Source organism: Jaculus jaculus, chromosome 6 (assembly GCF_020740685.1).
Source record: "Jaculus jaculus isolate mJacJac1 chromosome 6, mJacJac1.mat.Y.cur, whole genome shotgun sequence".
Lineage (NCBI taxonomy): Eukaryota > Metazoa > Chordata > Mammalia > Rodentia > Dipodidae > Jaculus > Jaculus jaculus.
Window position 1 is genome coordinate 158,695,100 of NC_059107.1, and position 18,272 is coordinate 158,713,371.

Consider the following 18,272-nt stretch of genomic DNA (forward strand, 5'->3'; position numbering starts at 1 on the left):
TAACAACCCACAACCTGTTCTGCATTAACTGTGGGACCACATCAAGTCTAAGGGCACGTGGCCAGCATTCCAGAAAGGCCAGGCAGAGTAAAAGGTGTGATGCCATCCCGAAAAAGAGACCAAGCTTGCCTGTGTGTGAAGCACTGGGTTATAACTGGAGGACAGGGTGTGGTCTTAAAAAACACATGGTGGTCTCTGAGAAAGATGGGTCTTTTCTGAGGCTCATGCCCATCTCCTAGGACGAGTTACTGTTGCGTGGTGTCTCATCATAGATTTTGTTCGCAGATAAGGAAAAGGGGAAGGAAAAGCTGGAGGAGGACGAGGCAGCAGCAGCCAGCACCATGGCCGTCTCTGCCTCCCTCATGCCCCCTATCTGGGACAAGACCATCCCCTACGATGGCGAGTCTTTCCACCTGGAGTACATGGACCTGGACGAGTTCCTACTGGAGAACGGCATCCCTGCCAGCCCCACCCACCTGGCCCAGAACCTGCTGCTGCCTGTGGCTGAGCTAGAAGGGAAGGAGTCTGCCAGCTCTTCCACAGCGTCTCCACCGTCCTCCTCTACTGCCATCTTTCAACCCTCTGAGACCGTGTCCAGCACAGGTTGGTGACAGGCCTTTGGGCAGGCCTACCTGTCTCATCCAAGGAGCCCACTTCCTACTGAGGTCTGCTGTGCCCGTACTCTCAGTGTGCCCCTCTCTGAGGCAAGGTCCCGGTGAGCTACAGGGTGGGGAACCCTGTACTTAAGCACTGTCCCCCAAGCTGCAGATAAAAATAGTGGTTATACTAACCACAGTCAGAGCTGCTTTTTGGTCAAGGTACTGCAGATGCTCATGGAGAAGTGAGCTTCTGGTCTGAAGCTTCACAGGACAAAAATCCCATTCTACATTTCTTTGGTTTGTGCTTGCTCCATCACACCACTTGCATTGTGCCATAGGTATTGGGAAGCTTAGGCAATACTGTTTACACCAGTATTATGATTATCATCATTGTTGTTGTCACTGCTAACATTTATTTAGCATTTTGTGCCAGGCATTAGCACAAGGTTATCAGAATCTTACAGAATTAGCACTATTAGCTGGTGCGTGGTGATTTACACCTTTAATCTCAGCCCTTGGGAGGCAGAGATAGGAGGATTGCCATGAGTTACAGATCAGCCAAAGACAAAAACAGCAATAAGGCTGGGTGTAGTAGCTCAGCCTTTAAATCCCAGCACTCAAGGGGCAGAGGTAGGAGTATCATGGAGAGTTCAAGGCCAGCCTGAGACTACGTAACAAATTCTAGGTCAGCCTGGGCTTCAGTGAGACACTACCTCAAAAAACCAGAAAAGGGCTGTTGTGCATGCATCTGGAGTTTGTTTGCAGTGGCTGAAGGCACAGCCATTCTCTCTATTTGCCTCTCTCTAAAAAAAAAAAAAAACACCCAGGTGTGATGGCACACACCTTTAATCCCAGCACTTGGAGGCAGAGGTAGGAGGATCACCGTGAGTTCGAGGCCACCCTGAGACTACATAGTGAATTCCAGGTCACCTCAGCTAGAGTGAGTGAGATCCTACCTTGAAAAAAAAAGGGTGGGTGGCTGGAGAGATGGCTTAGCAGTTAAGGCACTTTCCTGCAAAGCTTAAGTACCCATGTTCAACTCCCCAAATTCCACTTCAGCCAGATGCACAGGGTGATGTATACTCAAGGTGCGTGCACACATCTGGAATTTGATTCTAGTAGCTGCAGGCCCCTGGCGTACCAATTCTCTCTCTCTCTCCCTCCCTCTCTTTCTCTCTGCATCTTTCTCTCAAATAAATAAATAAATTAGATAGAGGGCTGGAGAGATGGTTCAGTGGTTCAGATGCTTGCCTGCAAAGCCTAATGACCATACTTCAATTCCCCAGTACCTGCATGAAGCCATATGCACAAAGAGGTACATGGATCATTGTTTCTCTCTGCCTGTAAATAAATAAAGGTGTCTGCTTGTAAAGCTGCTGGCTTGGGTTTGATTCCCCAGTACCCCACATGAAGCTAAATGTACAAAGTGGGGTATGGGTCTGGAGTTCATTTCATTGTCAGAGGCCATGATATACACAATCATACTCTCTCCCTTCTCTTTCTCTCCCTCTCTTCCCTTTCTTATATATTTTTTTGTCTCTTTCTCATAATTTTTTTTCCCCCTGAGGTAGGGTCTCAGGCTGGCCTGGAATTCACTATGTAGTCTCAAGGTGGCCTCGAACTCACGGCGATCCTCCTGCCTCTGCCATCTGAGTGCTGGGATGAAAGGCATGCACCACCACGCCCGGCCTACTTTTTAAAAATATTTTTAGCCGGGTGGTGCATGCCTTTCATCCCAGCACTCGGGAGCATGCGCCACCGTGCCCAGCTTTATCTAATTTTTAAAAACACTATTTATTTGAGAGAGTACAGGGAGAGAGAGAAAGATTGGGCAGGCCAGCGCCTCTAACCACTGCAAATGAACTCTAGCACATGCTTCACCTTGTGCATCTGGCTTACGTGGATACTACGGAATCAAACCTGGGTCATTAGGCTTTGCAGGCAAATGCCTTAGTTACTGTGCCATCTCTCTAGCCCTATAACCAAGTATTTTAAATCAAATCCTGGGTATTATACCATTTTATCTATGAACATTTTAACATATATCTAAAAAATAAGGGTTCTTATTTTTAAATTTTACTTGCAAACAGAGAAAGATAGAAGGCAGCCAAAGAGAATGGGTGTACTAGGACCTTTGGCCACTGTAAACAAACTCCAGGTGTATGTGCCACTTTGTGCATCTGGCTTTACGTGGGTACTGGGGAATTAAATTTAGATCATTAGGCTTTGCTGGCAAGCACCTTAATTGCTAAGCCATTTTGGCAGCCCCTATTTTTTTTTTCCCAGGTAGGGTAGGGTCTTGCTGTAGTCCAGGCTGACCTGGAATTCCCTATGTCATCTGAGGGTGTCTTCAAATTCACAGCAGTCCTACCTCTGTCTCCTGAGCAATGTGCTGGGATTAAAGGCGTGCACCACCACACCAGAGGCCTTCTTCAAGGTAGTCTCACTCTGACCAAGGCTGACCTGGAACTCGCTCTGTAGGTCAAGGCTGTCCTGGAACTCATAGTGATTCTCCTCCCTCAGCATCCTAGTGCATCTGGCTTATGTGGGTACACATTAACCTCCAGGTTATCTCTCCAGCCTCAGCCTCCTAAATGCTGGGATTAAAGGCATGTACCACCATGCCAAGCAGAATGTCTTACTTAAAAAAAATCTATTTACTGGGCTAGAGAGATGGCTTAGCAGTTAAGTGCTTGCCTGTGAAGCCTAAGGACCCCAGTTCAAGACTCAATTTCCCGGGACCCAGGTTAGCCAGATGCATAAGGAGGCGCACAAGTCTGGAATTCGTTTGCAGTGGCTACAGGCCCTGACATGCCCATTCTCTCTCTCTTTCTCTCTGTGTGTCTGTTGCTCTCAAATAAGTAAATAAAAATAAACAAAAAAATCTATTTACTTATGTATTTGCACACATGTATTAGAGTATGTGTGAGATGGTCTCTTGTTGCTACAAATGAATTCCTGCCTGGCTTTACATGGGTGGGTGGTGATTGGAACATGGGCCAGGGGCCTTGCAAGCAAGAACCTTCATCCATCCATGTACAGCAATCCTTCTACCTCTCCTACCACCTCTCCTACCTCTGCCGCCCAAGCGCTAGTATTAAAGGTATGTGCCACTACACCCAGCCTTTTTCTTTTCTTTCTTTCTTTTTAAAATTTTTTTTGTTTATTTTTAGTTATTTATTTGAAAGCGATAGAGAGAGAGAGAGAAAGAGGTAGATAGAAAGAGAGAGAGAATGGGCGCGCCAGGGCCTCCAGCCACTGCAAACGAACTCCAGACGTGTGCGCCCCCTTGTGCATCTGGCTAACGTCGGACCTGGGGAACCGAGCCTCGAACCGGGGTCCTCAGGTTTCACAGGCAAGCGCTTAACCACTAAGCCATCTCTCCAGCCCTTTTTTTTTTTTGAGGTAGTATCACACGTAGCCCAGGCTGACCTGGAACTCCTTAATTCTCCTCCCTCAGCCTTTGAAGGCTGAAATTACAAACATGAACCACCATGGATGTTTGTTTTATTTTTATATTTATTTATTTATAAGCAGAGAGAAAGAGAAGAGAAACAGGCAGAGAGAATGGGTACACCCAGTCTCCAGCCACTGTAAACAAACTAGCTATTTGTCACTTTGTGCATCTGGCTTTACATGGGTACTGGGGAATCAAACCTGAGTCTGTAGCTTTCACAGGCAAGTCTGTTATCCTCAAAGCCATCTCTCTAGCCTTTACTCTTTTTTTTTTTTGGAAGTAGGGTCTCATTCTAGATACCAGGTTGACCAGGAATTCACTATGTAGTCTCAGAACAGCCATGAACTCACTACAATTGTCCTACCTCTACCTGCCCCTACCTTTGCCTCATGAGTGCTGGGATTAAAGGTGTGCGCCACCACACCCCCAAAGCTCTTTTTTTATTTTTATTTATTTATTTATTGGTTTTTCAAGGTAGGATCTCACTAGCTTAGGCTGACCTGGAATTCACTATGTAGTGTCGGGATGGCCCCAAACTTATAGCAGTCCTACTTCTGCCTCCTGAGTGCTGGGATTAAAGGCGTGTGCCACCATGCCTGGCTTTTATTTTTATGTATTTATTTGAGAGAGGTAGAGAAAGAGGCAGAGAGAGGAGGGAAAGAGAATGGGTGCACCAGGACCTTTAGCCACTTTAAACAAACTCCTGATGCATGTGTCACCTTGTGCATCTGGCTTATGTGGGTCCTGGGGAATCAAACCTGGGTCCTTTGGCTTCGCAGGCAAGTGTCTTAACCATTAAGTCATCTCTTCAATCCTCTATTTTTTCTAAAATTTTATTTATTTATTTGAGAGAGGAAGAGCAAGAAAGAGGAAAGTTGAGAAAATGGGTGCACCAGAGACTTCAGCCACTGAAAATGAACTCCAGACTCATAAGCCACCTTGTGCATCTGGTTCACATGGGTAGTGGGGAATTGAACCTGGGTTCCTTCACTTTATAGGAAAGTGCCCTAACTACTAAGCCATCTCTCCAGTCCTGTATATCCTTTTCCCTGCCCCCCCCTCGGCCCCCCCAAGGTAAGTTCTAGCCCAGGCTGACCTGGAATTCATTATGTAGTCTCAGGGTGGCCTCAACTCACAACAATCCTCCTACCTCTGCCTCCCAGTGCTAGGATTAAAGGCATGTACCACCATGCCCAGTGTCTGGCTTCTTTTATAAAACTTTTTGTGAAAACCATCATGTATTATTACCAAGTATGGTAGTGTGCACCTAGAATCCTAGGTCTCTCAGGAAACTAAGGTAGGAAGATCATTATGAATTCCAGGCCAGGCTGGGCTGCCTGCCTCAAAGAACGAAGGAAGAAGCCAGCCTTAGTGGTGCACTTCTTTAATCTCAGCAGGAGGCTGAGGTAGGAGGATCCCTGGGAGTGCCAGGCCGCAAGTGGCTAAGAATACTCTATTGTGTGAGCCCACTACAGTTCAGTTACTCTACAGTAGACGGGCAGAGGGGTGTTTCTAGTTTGGGCTGTGAATATCACTACTAAAATGTGTGTGTGTGTCATTGGTAAATACATGTATGTGTTCTGGCTGGGTGGTGGGTGTGTATATATCATATATTCATCCTGTATAGCTGCTGCCAAATGCGGTACAAAATGGTTCTGTCCACGTCACCTGGGTACTGGAGTTCTAGATAGCAGCCTTTTTTTTTTTTTTTTTTGGCCCAAATTGGCCTGAAATTCACTATGTAGTCTCAGGCTGGCCTTAAACTCACAATGATTCTCCTACCTCTGCCTCCCAAGTGCTGGGATTAAAAAAAAGGCATGCGCCACCATGCCCATCCTCAGCCTTTAATTTTCTTAAAATATTTTTATTTATTTGAAAGAGGGGCAGAGCGAGAGAGAATGGGCACAACAGGGCCTCTAAACCACTGCAAACAAACTCCAGATGTATGCATCATGTTGTGCATCTGGCTTTATGTGGGTACTGGAGAATCAAACACAGGTCCTTAGGCTTTACAGGCAAGCACCTTAACTGTTGAGCCATCTCTCCAGCCCCAGCTTTTCATTTTAACTTAATTTTAATTTGGACATATTTTGTTTGTTTTTGTTTTTGTTTTTCAAGGTAGGGTCTCACTCTAGCTCAGGCTGACCTGGAATTCACTCTGTAGTCTCAGGGATCTCCTACCTTTCAGTGATCTCAGTGATCCTCCTACCTCTGCCTCCTGAGTGCTGGGATTAAAGGCGTGTGCCACCACGCCCGGCTTAACTTGGACATATTTTGTAATGATGGGTCTCAGAAAATAATGTTCTAAGAACATTACCAGTAGACCCATGAGTGTCTCTCTTCCTTCAGCAGTATTTCAAGGTCTTCAAGTCTTTTGTTAGAACTAGTACACCAAGCAGGCCGCCTGAGAGGGGGAGCTCTTCAAAACCCTAGCCCTTAAGCATCACTTTTCTTTGGATTTGACCTTTTTTGTTTCCTGGGTCTCTCTCTCCCTGAAACCTAACCTCACCTCAGCATCTGGTTACTGCTGAAGAGCATCCATACCTGTGCATCGTGTGGGTGTCTTCCAGATGGCACATTTGGCAGGCAGAAATGTACCGGTTACCATGGGGGTCCCTGCTCACTCGCTGCTCTGATGCTCAGACCTCTTTGTCATAGTCTTCTCTAACAAGGTACAGCAAGTTTATGTGTCTGATCTGATTTCAAACCTAAGCTGTCATGTTCTGACCCTGTCCTAAACCCTTTAGTGGCTTTCCCTCAAGAGAAAAGTCTGTCAGCACTGTTGACATTTAGGCCAGATCTTTTTTTTTTTTTTCCAGAGGTAGGGTCTCGCTGTAGCTTAGGGTGGCCTTGAACTCAGGGCGATCCTCCTACCTCTGCCTCCCGAGTGCTGGGATGAAAGGCGTGTGCCACCATGCCCAGCTCAGATCATTTTTTGTTGAAGCTACTGGAAGAACTTTGATTTTAATTTTGACATCTTTTGCAGTATAGTGTATGTAGTGGCCTTCCTGGCTTCTGTACACATTGTGCTAGTTACACCCTCTAATCCTAAAGGGTCAAATGTTCCCTGGAACAAAATTTTCCTGCTGCAAACCATGGCTGGCTGGTTGACTTACTTTTTTTTTCTTTTTTCATGGTAGGGTCTCGCTCTAGCCCAGACTGACCTGGAATTCACTATGTAGTCACAGGCTGGCCTTGAACTCATGGCAATCCTCCTACCTTTGCTTCCCAAGTGCTGGGATTAAAGTGCACGCCCCCACACCCGGTTCTTTCTTTATTTTGCCTTTCTTTTTTCTTTTTAGACAAGCCCTACAGATTGACCATTTTCTTTTTTACGAAAGAGAGGGAAAGAGAGGGTAAAGGGGAGAGAATTGGCACACCCGAGCCTCCAGCCACTGTAATCAAACTCCAGACGCATGCATCACCTTTGCTATCTGGCTTATGTGAGATCTAGGGAGTCAAACATGGATCCTTAGGCTTTGCAGACAAGTGCTTTAACTACTAAGTCATCTCTCCAGCCCTATTTTGGCTTTTTTTTTAATGGTTTTTCAAGGTAGGGTCTCACTCTAGTCCAGGCTGACCTGGAATTCACTATGTAGTCTCAGGGTGGTGATTCTCCTACCTCAGCCTCCTAAGTGCTAGGATTAAAGGCATGCACCATCACAACTGGCTAAATATATTTCTATATTTTATTTAGTTGCTTGAGAGAGACAGACAGAAATGGACAGAAAGAGAGAGAGAATGTGTATGTGTGTGTATGTGTGTGTGTGTGTGTGTGTGTGTGTGTGTGTGTGTGTGTGTGAATATGGGCATGCCAGAGCCTCTTGCCCCTGCAAACACACACCAGATGCATGTAGCACTTTGTACATCTGGTTTTACATGGGTACTGAACCTGGGCCATCAGGCTTTGCAAACAAGTGCCTTTAACTGGATTTACTAAAGTTAAAGGTTCAACATTTTCTGTTCCAGAGATATCCTATTGTTTAATCCTTAGCACAAATAAGGCAAACTGAACCATGGGTGCCTGTCTTACTGAGGGGCTGTGGTGGTGTGATTTACAACATTCATTCATTGGCCGCAGCCACCTTAGTCTCCTTGCTGTTCTTATGACACATTGGCCAAGCATCTACCTCAGCACCTTCATACCTGAGGTGTTCACACTTCCTGAAATGTTCCCCCAAATATTTACATAGCACCTAACGTTTTCATAGATTTTGTTTGTGACAGAGTCTTATGTAGCCTAAGTTGAACTTTGCATGTAGCCACTGAAGACCTTGAATTTCTGGTCCTCCTGCCTGCACTTGGAGAGTGCTGGGACTACAGGCATGTGTCACTACCCCAGGTTTTATGTGGTGCTGGGGAAGGGCTTCTTGCATGCTCGGCAAGCACTCTACCAACTGAGCTGCCTTAACAGTTCCATTTTGATAGATTTTTAACAATTTTGTTTATTGTCAGCTATCCCCGCTCCAGTAGCATGTCATGAAGGCAGGGACTTTTACCCATCTGCTACTCTGTTATCTTTTCCAGGACAGTAGCTGGCATATAGTTGGTATTCAATAAATAGCTGTTGGCTGAATGTTTTGTGTACACCTCTATCAGTAAAACTGAATGAGTAGGCCAAAGGTTCAACATTTTTTAAAAATATTTTTTGTTCTTTTTTATTTATTTATTTGAGAGTGACAGAGAGAGAGAAAGAGGCAGATAGAGAGAGAGGGAGAGAAAATGGGCACACCAGGGCCTCCAGCCACTGCAAACAAACTCCAGACGCGTGCGCCCCCTTGTGCATCTGGCTAACATGGGTCCTGGGGAATCGAGCTTCCAACTGGAGTCCTTAGGCTTCACAGGCAAGTGCTTAACTGCTAAGCCATCCCTCCAGCCCAAAGGTTCAACATTTTTAATATAAGTCTTATACAACCTTTGAACTCTATAATTGGCATTAATCCAGTGTTAACTGTAAAGTGGCACCCACACAGGGCAGGAAAGATAAGGAGTTAGACCAAGATTCACATTTCAGTTGGTCACTTACTTGTGTGACCCTTGAAAAAACCAGCATTTTTCAGCCTTTGCACCCTTGTCTGTACAGCAGAAGCGGCCCTCACTTTCTTCCAGAGGTGTAGGTCTAAGTGAGTGCAGGGATTCAAAACTGGAGCCCACATCAGCTTCTTGGTCCCTGCTCTGAGCCTGTTGTACTTCATGGAGAGACTCAGCTGTTTCTCATTATTTGAGAACTTGAGACACAGGAAGTTGAGGGGGATATAATTAATGACTTAATGCTTTACTTAACATTTCTGAGGGAAACAAAACACTTGGAAAACTCTATCTGTTTTGAGAGCCTCTGTTTCCTTTGGAGCATTCTGTTCCTAAAGGGGAGAGTTCTTGGGCTGGAGGATGCAGCTCAGTGGTCGATCACGTGCTTAGCATGAGTGCAGCCTTGGCTCTGAGCTTAGCACACAAACAGGGAGGGCTCCTCTCGTCAACTGACCACATGGTTGTCCGGCTTAGGGTCTGGTGCTGTTGGGATTTGCTTCTTTTTAAGGGACAGTGGCGTGTGCAGCCTTGAGTTAAAACAGGTGCCGGAAAGGGCAGCACAAAGCTTTTCAGTCCGGTAAGCTACTTCCAGACCATCTGCCTCTGTCTTCCAGAATCTTCCTTGGAAAAGGAGAGGGAGACTCCCAGTCCCATTGACCCCAGCTGTGTGGAGGTGGATGTGAACTTCAATCCGGACCCTGCTGACCTGGTCCTCTCTAGTGTGCCAGGTGGGGAGCTCTTCAACCCCAGGAAGCACAAGTTTGCAGAGGAAGATCTGAAGCCCCAGCCCATGATCAAAAAGGCCAAGAAAGTCTTTGTCCCCGATGAGCAGAAGGTAACTTGGTGTCCTTTAGCAGTCTGGCACTGCGGTGGGGGCGGGCTGGGGTGTAGCATAGTGCTGTAGCACTTGCCTAGGACATGTGAGGCCCGAGCTCCATCCCAGCACTGTTTCCTCACTTGTGATCTTATCTGAAGAGCCCTCCCTCCTTGTGCATACCATTGAGAGACTTAAGTTTGGGTCACATCTTGCAGCCATTTGGTAGGAATAAAGCTGGTTCTGGCCAGGTGTGGTGGCACACACCTTTAATCCCAGCACTTGGGAGGCAGAGGTAGGAGGATCGCCATGAGTTCGAGGCTACCCTGAGACTACATGGTGAATTCCAGGTCATCCTGGGCTAGAGCAAGACCATACCTCAAAAAACCAAATGGAAAAAAAAAAAAAGATGGCTCTTTGTGGTTTGGCCGCAGTGAATGTAGTTTCTCTCCTTTCTGCAATCTCTGGCTGTTTTCTCATTCTGCCACACCCAGCATTAGCCCAGCCATCATGTGAGAGCTCACTAGACCACAAGAACTGGAGTTAAACAAGTTCATTTTAAAGGACAAGACAGCTTATATGTTGCCATCTTCAGGGATGAGCTCTTTAGCTGATGGTTCTGTAGGAAGTGGTGGGAAGTAGGAACTTTGTAATTTTTCTATCCTCTGAAAACCTTACAGAAAATACTTCATATGAGCTCTGGAGTCAGGCAGACAAGGGCCACACACCACTTTCCCAGTAAACACAGGACTAAGCTGTGTCTCAGATTCCTCTGTAAAGTAGGTGTGACTGGCCTGGTATGGTGGCGCATGCCTTTAATCCCAGCACTCAGGAGAGGCGGCCGAGGTAGGATCGCTGTGAGTTCAAGGCCAGCTTGAGACTGCATAGTGAATTCCAGGTCACTCTGGGCTAGAACAAGACCTGACCTGCCTCTTGAAGAAGTTTCTAAGATGAATGGCGATGATAAACATTTACATGGTACGTACTTTGAGCCAAGAACTGTCATGAGCACTATGTACGTATTAACATTTAACCCTCAAATGACTCTTGGAAACAGGTTATTACATTGAAGAGCTGAGGCATTGAGAGATGAGGCGTTTGTACCATCCCACTGCTGATGGTTTTGAAGAATAAAGATTTTGTTTTTTTGAGGTAGGGGATCACTGTTCCAGGCTGACCTGGAATTCACTATGCAGTCTCAGGGTGGCCTCAAACTCACAGCAATCCTCCTACCTGTGCCTCCCGAGTGCTGGGATTAAAGGCGTGCGCCACCATGCCCGGCAAGAATGAAGATTTTAACTCAAGGGACTACACCCAGGTTGCAGCCCTTAAACCACACCCAGGATGCCTCAACAAGGCAAGGTCCTGGATGGTGCTCTAGACTGGAGCACCACACACACAGCAGGTTGCCTATCAAGACAGAGGCCTTCCTCTACTGTGCAGCTGGCAAAGGACTTTGTTTCTCATCCTTTGCTTCTGAGGGCAGGAAAGTATCCCACAGTATTCTTCCCCAGAATCTTAGCTTTGGTTCTGGCCATAGCGAAGAACTATGGAGGAGAATCTGGGAGGTGGGAAAGACAGATGGGGTTTCCTCAGGGGAATACAAGAGACCCCAATAGACATGTTTCCACAGGACGAAAAGTATTGGACAAGACGTAAGAAGAACAACGTGGCAGCTAAACGGTCCCGGGATGCTCGGCGCTTGAAGGAGAACCAGATCACCATCCGGGCAGCCTTCCTGGAGAAGGAGAACACAGCCCTGCGGACGGAGGTAGCGGAGCTGCGCAAGGAGGTGGGCAAGTGCAAGACCATCGTATCCAAGTATGAGACCAAGTATGGGCCCCTGTAACCTGTGCCCCCACCTGGCAGGGCACTGCCTGCACCTCGGACCTCTGCCTGGGGCTCCGTGGACCCCACACTCACATGGAGACTTAGGACTCGTCATGAGTATGTGGTGGCACGCCTGCTCCGGAAGTGTTCACGTCTCACTTCATTATGACACGGCCAGCGCACGTGGTAACTTCCCCAGGGGACCAGCCTCCTCTCTGATGGGGAACATGAGTGAATCTGCGCAGACGGGTGAACGGCCTAAGTTTCTCTTCTTGGATGTCCCGACTGAATCTGAAGGGAACCTCTGGAGTCCAAATGGCTCCTTTTACAGAATGCTCAGGCTTCCCTAGTCTCTCCCTCAGTCTCCAGTCTGGGCTGTCTAGGGCTGTCTACAGAGTCATGATTATTGTCACTCTTACGTCGTCTCAGGTAGCAGGTGCATTTCCACTTGGGGTGTTTTCGTGCACCTCACCTTCCCCAGAAAGTCTTTGTGAGAAACATCCATTCCTATCTCTTGGAGACAGGACACATCAGCTCCTCCATTAATGTGTGCATGGTGGCAGGCTACAAGAGTTGGGTCTGTGCACAGCCTGGAATAGGATGGGGGTTTAGGGCCTTCAGCAGAAGTACACCTAAGAGTTCTTAGTCCCCATGCCCCTTTTCTGTTGTGGCTCCAAGGCCTGAGGCCTGGAAGCCGGGGAGAAGACCCTGAGGATTGTCTTCCTCTCTCTCCTGCTGTGGAGGAGAGACTCCCCAGGATGGCTGGTCTCTGGGCCCAGGTTGCCAGTGCTGAAGGAGGCCTTTGCATCTCCTCCCCAGGCCAATCCTGCAGGTTCCTGGCTCACTCCCATTATCCTGGCCTCTGGATAGCTGGTTCTTTTCACCCAGCAATCACCCTCAGATATCTGATTCAAAAGAAAACCTCCCTCACCAAGGAAGCTTGAATTTCCTGGCTCCAGGGTGCCTCTCCTGCATGGTGTTTTAAGAAACTGGCCTCTACCCCCTCCTCATGCTGTGGGCACCAGAGCTGGGGGCTGTCTCTTGAGAAGCTCCGTTGTTTTCTTGCTCTGCTCACCAGTGTGTCCCAGGCCAGAGTCCACTCCCTGAAGGCAGAAGAGGGCCCCTTTCTCACATCTGAAACCTCCTGTACAAGCTGCCCAGGGGTGTCAGCAGGGCAGACCTTGCCAGCAGTTGCTGCCATCACAGTGCAGCAACTTGCACAGGATAGCAGGCTTTTGACATCCACACTGGCCTAGAGTCCCTGAATGTTGGTCTCTGGAGCCAGGGATTGTCCACATAGCTGTTTGGCTAGACATGTCCTCTTGCTTTGCCCAGAAGATGGAGGAAAGTTGTGGAACCTCTCATTTGGGTCAGGTGGGCACCCTAAAGGGGTTGTGTGTATTTGCCCAGGGCGGGCAGCCTGTGTGAAATGGGGACAGGGCTGATGAGGTTTTGTCGTATGTAACACTGGCTTTATTTTAAATGGTGGGTCTGCAGCCCCTGACCTCTAAAGACTTTAAATAACTGATGTTAAGACCAGGGGAAACTGTCTTCTGGCCATGAACTCTATCCAGGGCAAGCCCTGGTCCTCCTGGGACCTGCACACTCACCCCTCCAGGGGACTTGACAAGGGTCCTTGAGGCCAAGGGAGGTCTTCTCCCACTCGGCCCCTGACTTTGACTTTGTGGTTCTATAAAAACCATGTGCACACTTGTCACTCTGTTGTAACCACACAGGGCAGTTGCACCCAGCATGTCAGTGTCCTGCCTGCCCGGGCTGCCTGCCCATTGCCTGCCCAGCACTCTCCCTCTGGGCTGACTGCTCACCCAGAGGCGGTTCTCCATTTTGTTATTGGTGGACAAGCCTCGAGCTGAAAAGCTCTTCGTTTTCTTTGGGTAGAAAATGTAAAGTTTGTGTTTTTTCAGTTTTATATTTGTAAGGGATAGACACCTCCAGCCCCAGTGCGTGGGATGTCTCCCCTGGGTTCCACCTCCTGCCCGCGTGGTGCCCTCCCCTCCTTCCCCCAGGGAGGCGGTGTCCAGTTCCTTTCCAAAGTGCTTACTTGGAAAGAATGTGGCTACTTCACTCTTGGAAGAGCCCCTGTGAGTCAGAGCAGAAGCCTGACAGGGACAGGAGATTGACATCATGGGGAAAGATGTTTAAGGAAGTTTGACTTCTCCACTGGCCTAAGAACCAAAGCCTTGCAGAAAGTACTGGTGCCTGCTCTGTGTGTCCTGCAAGGAAGAGTCTCCTGACTCCCTAGGCTGAAGCCTGAAGCTCCTGTGCCCATACCTCTGACACCTGATGAGCGCCGGGACTGGAGCAGCCACTTCCTCTTGGCTTTCCACTACGTGTGGGTTGCTGAAAGTCCTGTCTTCGGCTTTGTGAAAGAAAGCCTCAATGCAACTTCAGGCCAGCATAGGCAAATTCAGATAAAATGCTGCAAGAATGTGCACAGGCAAAACATCTAGATAAAGAGAGACGTTTAGAAAGAGCCAGCAGCCCTGTGAAGGGCCTGGGCAATCTTACCCTCAAGCATAGGCCGAGCTTTGCCTGGCTGGCTCCTACACTTAGGGGAAGCACGGGGCAGTGAACCTGAAAGCTGGTCTGTCCTCCCTGCTGAGGGGGCTGCAGCCTGGGGGCAGGTGGGGGCTCTCCACATGGCCCTGGGAGCTTTGCTCCCTCGTCACACAGACAGCCAAGGAGCTCCTGGTTTTCATGGATGGTGATGCTCCACCCCAGAGCTCCTTTAACATCTGTTAATTAAGTGCAATAAATTTTTCTAGAAAACGGCAAAGATGATTTCCAGGAAGAGATTGCTATCTTTTGGTGTTGGAATGCCAGAACACCACTTGGTTTTATTTTTCTAAGTGCATGTGATGTGATGGAGTGTGTGGGGCTCTGCGTCCCCCTGGGAGCCTGCATTCCAGTGGCCCCTCTTCCTTTTGTGGGGGAAGGAGGCCAGGAGAAAACCCCTTCACCCAGCTGCTGAGGTGGAGGCAGATCGCAGCCCATTGGCCTTATGTTCGTGTGTGTGCGCGTGTGTGCGAGTGTGTCACTGCTGGAGGGCCGGAGTGATGTGTAGGGAGGGAAGCCGGGAATGTATCCTTTTCAAAGCAAAATTAAATATTTTGAGAGGAGAATTTTGTGGTGCTCTTTTTTGTTACCCATCCCCCATCTGTTTTTCTCTGTGTTGGCTTGAGAATTAAACCAGAAAACTTGGTCTTCTGAACCCATCCCAGGCATTAACCTTGTCACTGCTACTGGCCAGATGCCCTTGGCCAAGTTGCCCAACCCCTTATCCGTAAAATGGAAGTAGTTCATGCCGCATTTATCTTGAGGAAGGACACATAAAACCCAAAGCAAAGCTGGGTGTGGTGGCGCACACCTTTAATCCCACACTGGGGAGGCAGAGGTAGGAGCGCCATGAGTTCAAAGCCATCCTGAGACTACATAGTGAATTCCATGTCAGTCTGAGCTAGAGTGAGACTCGACCTCGAAAAACTAAAAAAAAAAAAAAAAAGTCAAAAACTAGGGGACTGGAGAGATAGATGGCTTAGTGGTTAAGGCATTTACCTGTAAAGTGAAAGGACCTCGGTTCGATTCCCCAGGACCCACGTAAGCCAGATGCACAAGGGGGCGCATGCATGTGGAGTTCATTTGCAGTGGCTGGAGAGTTCCTGGCGTGCCCATTCTCTCTCTCTGCTTCTTTCTCTCCCTCTCAAATAAATAAGACTTTTTTGAAGCAAGCCCAACAGACTGGCATTTTTTCTTTTTTAAAAAATGCTAGAGAGGGCTGGAGAGATGGCTTAGCGGTTAAGCGCTTGCCTGTGAAGCCTAAGGACCCCGGTTCGAGGCTCGGTTCCCCAGGTCCCACGTTAGCCAGATGCACAAGGGGGCGCACGCGTCTGGAGTTCGTTTGCAGAGGCTGGAAGCCCTGGCGCGCCCATTCTCTATATCTGTCTTTCTGTGTCTGTCGCTCTCAAATAAATAAATAAATAAATAAATTTAAAAAAAAAATGCTAGAGAGAGAGTGACAGAATGGGAGCCCCAGGGCCCCCAACAACTGCAGTAAACTCCAGACATGCGCACCACCTTGTGCCTGCTGGTATCACTGTGTATCTGGCTTATGTGGGACCTGGAGAGTCACACATGAGTCCTTAGGCTTTGCAGGCAAGCACCTTAACTGCTAAGCCATCTATCCAGCCCTAATATTTATTATTATTTTGTTTTTTTGGTTTTTTTAAGGTAAGGTCTCACTAGCCCTGACTGACATGGAATTATCACTATGTATTCTCAGGGTGGCCTTGAACTCACAGCGATCCTCGTAACCTCTGCTTCCTGAGTGCTGGGATTAAAGGTGTGCACCACCACGCCCAGCTCTCTCTTATTTTGATGTCATCATCTTTTCCTATTATACTGGTCTTGTGTAGGTTGTGCCAGGCCCTCTAAGGTCATGGCTATTCAGGTCATTTTGTGTCTGGAAGAATGCATTGTAAGGAGTCCTATCCTTCCTTTGGCTCTTACATTCTTCCCATCGCCTCTTCCACAATGTACCCTGAGCCTTGAAAGGTGTGATAGAGATGTTTCAGTGCCAAGCACTTATCATTTCAGCACTATGGTGCCTTTTTAGTCATCCCAGAGGTCACCGTAAGGTGCTTTTAAATATTTCATTTTTATTTATTTGAGAGAGAGGCAGGTAGAGAGAGAGGAAAAAAGGGGTGTACCAGGGCCTTCAGCCACTGCAAACTCCAGATGTGTGTGCCACTTTGTGCATCTGGCTAACATGGATTCTGGGGAATCAAACCTGGGTCCTTTAACTGTACAAGCAAGCGCCTTAACCGCTAAGCCATCTTTCCAGCCCTCCAAAATTTTATATTTTTTTTATCTGGAGAGATCGCTTATGGTTAAGGTGCTTGCCTTCAAAGCCAAAAGATCTAGGTTCATTTCCCCAGGACCCATATAAGCCAGATGCACAAGGTGGTACATGTGCCTAGAAGTTCATTTGCAGTGGCTGGAGGCCCTGAAGTGCCCATTCTGTCTCTCTGCCTCTTTCATTCTCTCTGTCTTTCTCAAAAAAAAAAAATAATAATAGCCAGGCGTGGTGGCACACGCCTTTAATCCTAGCACTTGTGAGGCAGAGGTAGGAGGATTTCTGTGAGTTCGAGACTACCCTGAGTCTACATAGTGAATTCCAGGTCAGCCTGAGCTAGAGTGAGACACTACCTTGAAAAATCAAAAATAAATAAATTTCAAAAATAAAATTAGGACTGGAGAGATGGCTTAGTGGTTAAGGCACTTGCCTGTGAAGCCTAAGGACCCATGTTTGATCCAGATCCCATGTAAATACATCTTTAAATTTTTTATTTATTTGAGAGAGAGACAGAGAGAGAATAGATGCACCAGATCCTCTAGCTAGTGCAAATAAACTAGATGCATGCACCACCTTTTACATCTGGCTTATCTGGGTAGTGTGCTTTTTGGGCTGGAGAGATGGCCTATGGTTAAGGTGTATGCCTGTGACACCTAAGGACCCAGGTTTGGTTCTCCAGGTCCCATATAAGCTACGTGGTGGCGCATGGGTCTGGAGTTCTTTTGCAGTGGCTCAAGGCCCTGGTATGCCCATTCTGTGTCCCAAATAAATAAAATAGATAAATAATAATTTTAAAGCTATGTGTTCTAAATATTTTATTTTTATTTATATTTGGCAGAGAAAGAGGAAAAGAGAATGGGCAAGCCTGGGTCTCCAACCTCTGCAAACGAACTCCAGATGTGCACCCATTCTCTATATATATCTGCCTCTTCCTCTCTCAAATAAGTAACTTTAAAAAAAAAGGAGGAGGGGCTGGAGAGATGGCTTAGTGGTTAAGCGCTTGCCTCTGAAGCATAAGGACCCCGGTTGGAGGCTCGATTCCCCAGGACCCATGTTAGCCAGATGCACAAGGGGGTGCACGCGTCTGGAGTTCTTTGCAGTGGCTGGAGGCCCTGGTGCGCCCATTCTCCGTGTCTCTCTGCCTCTTTCTCGCTCTGTTGCTCTCAAATAAATAAATAAAATAAATAAACAAAATTAAAAAAAAAAGAGGAGGAGGAGGAGGAAAGCAAGCCATGCATGGTGGGTGGTGATGCATGCCTTTAATCCCAGCACTTGGGAGGCAGAGGTTGGAGGATTGCTGTGAGTTCAAGTCCACCCTGAGACTACATAGTGAATCATAGGTCAGCCTGGGACAGAGCGAGACCCTACCTCAGGGGAAGGGGGAAGGAGAGCACTAATTGATCACCAACCTGCACTGTCCTCCGCTTCCTCGCTGTGGACTGTCTTATGTGACGCCAGCTTCCTGCTCCTGCCTTGTTTCCCCCACCATGAGGGACCCCACCCTCTGGAACTGTAAACTGGAATTAAATGTCTCTTTCCCAAGGCTGCTTGTAGTTGATTATTTTTGTCCCAGCAATGAAAAAGTAACTACAACACTCACCATCAGAAATCAGGCCTTGGGGGTATCAAATCTGGGTCTTTAGGCTTTTCAGACAGTGCCTTAACTGTCAG

The 18,272-nt window shown here is 47.6% G+C and overlaps 1 protein-coding gene across 2 annotated transcripts in view; it reads left to right on the top strand.

Moving 5' to 3' along the window:
* Tef (TEF transcription factor, PAR bZIP family member) overlaps positions 1-14,871 on the top strand; it is a 30,932-nt gene extending 16,061 nt beyond the window's left edge. For both annotated transcript variants that reach the window (XM_004650342.2, XM_004650341.2), the window contains exons 2-4: positions 286-603; positions 9,699-9,919; positions 11,532-14,871. In XM_004650342.2, coding sequence (XP_004650399.1) covers positions 286-603; positions 9,699-9,919; positions 11,532-11,747 — 755 coding nt within the window. In that variant the 3' untranslated portion in view covers positions 11,748-14,871. The remainder of the gene's footprint in view (positions 1-285; positions 604-9,698; positions 9,920-11,531) is intronic.
* Positions 14,872-18,272: the final 3,401 nt, after the last annotated feature.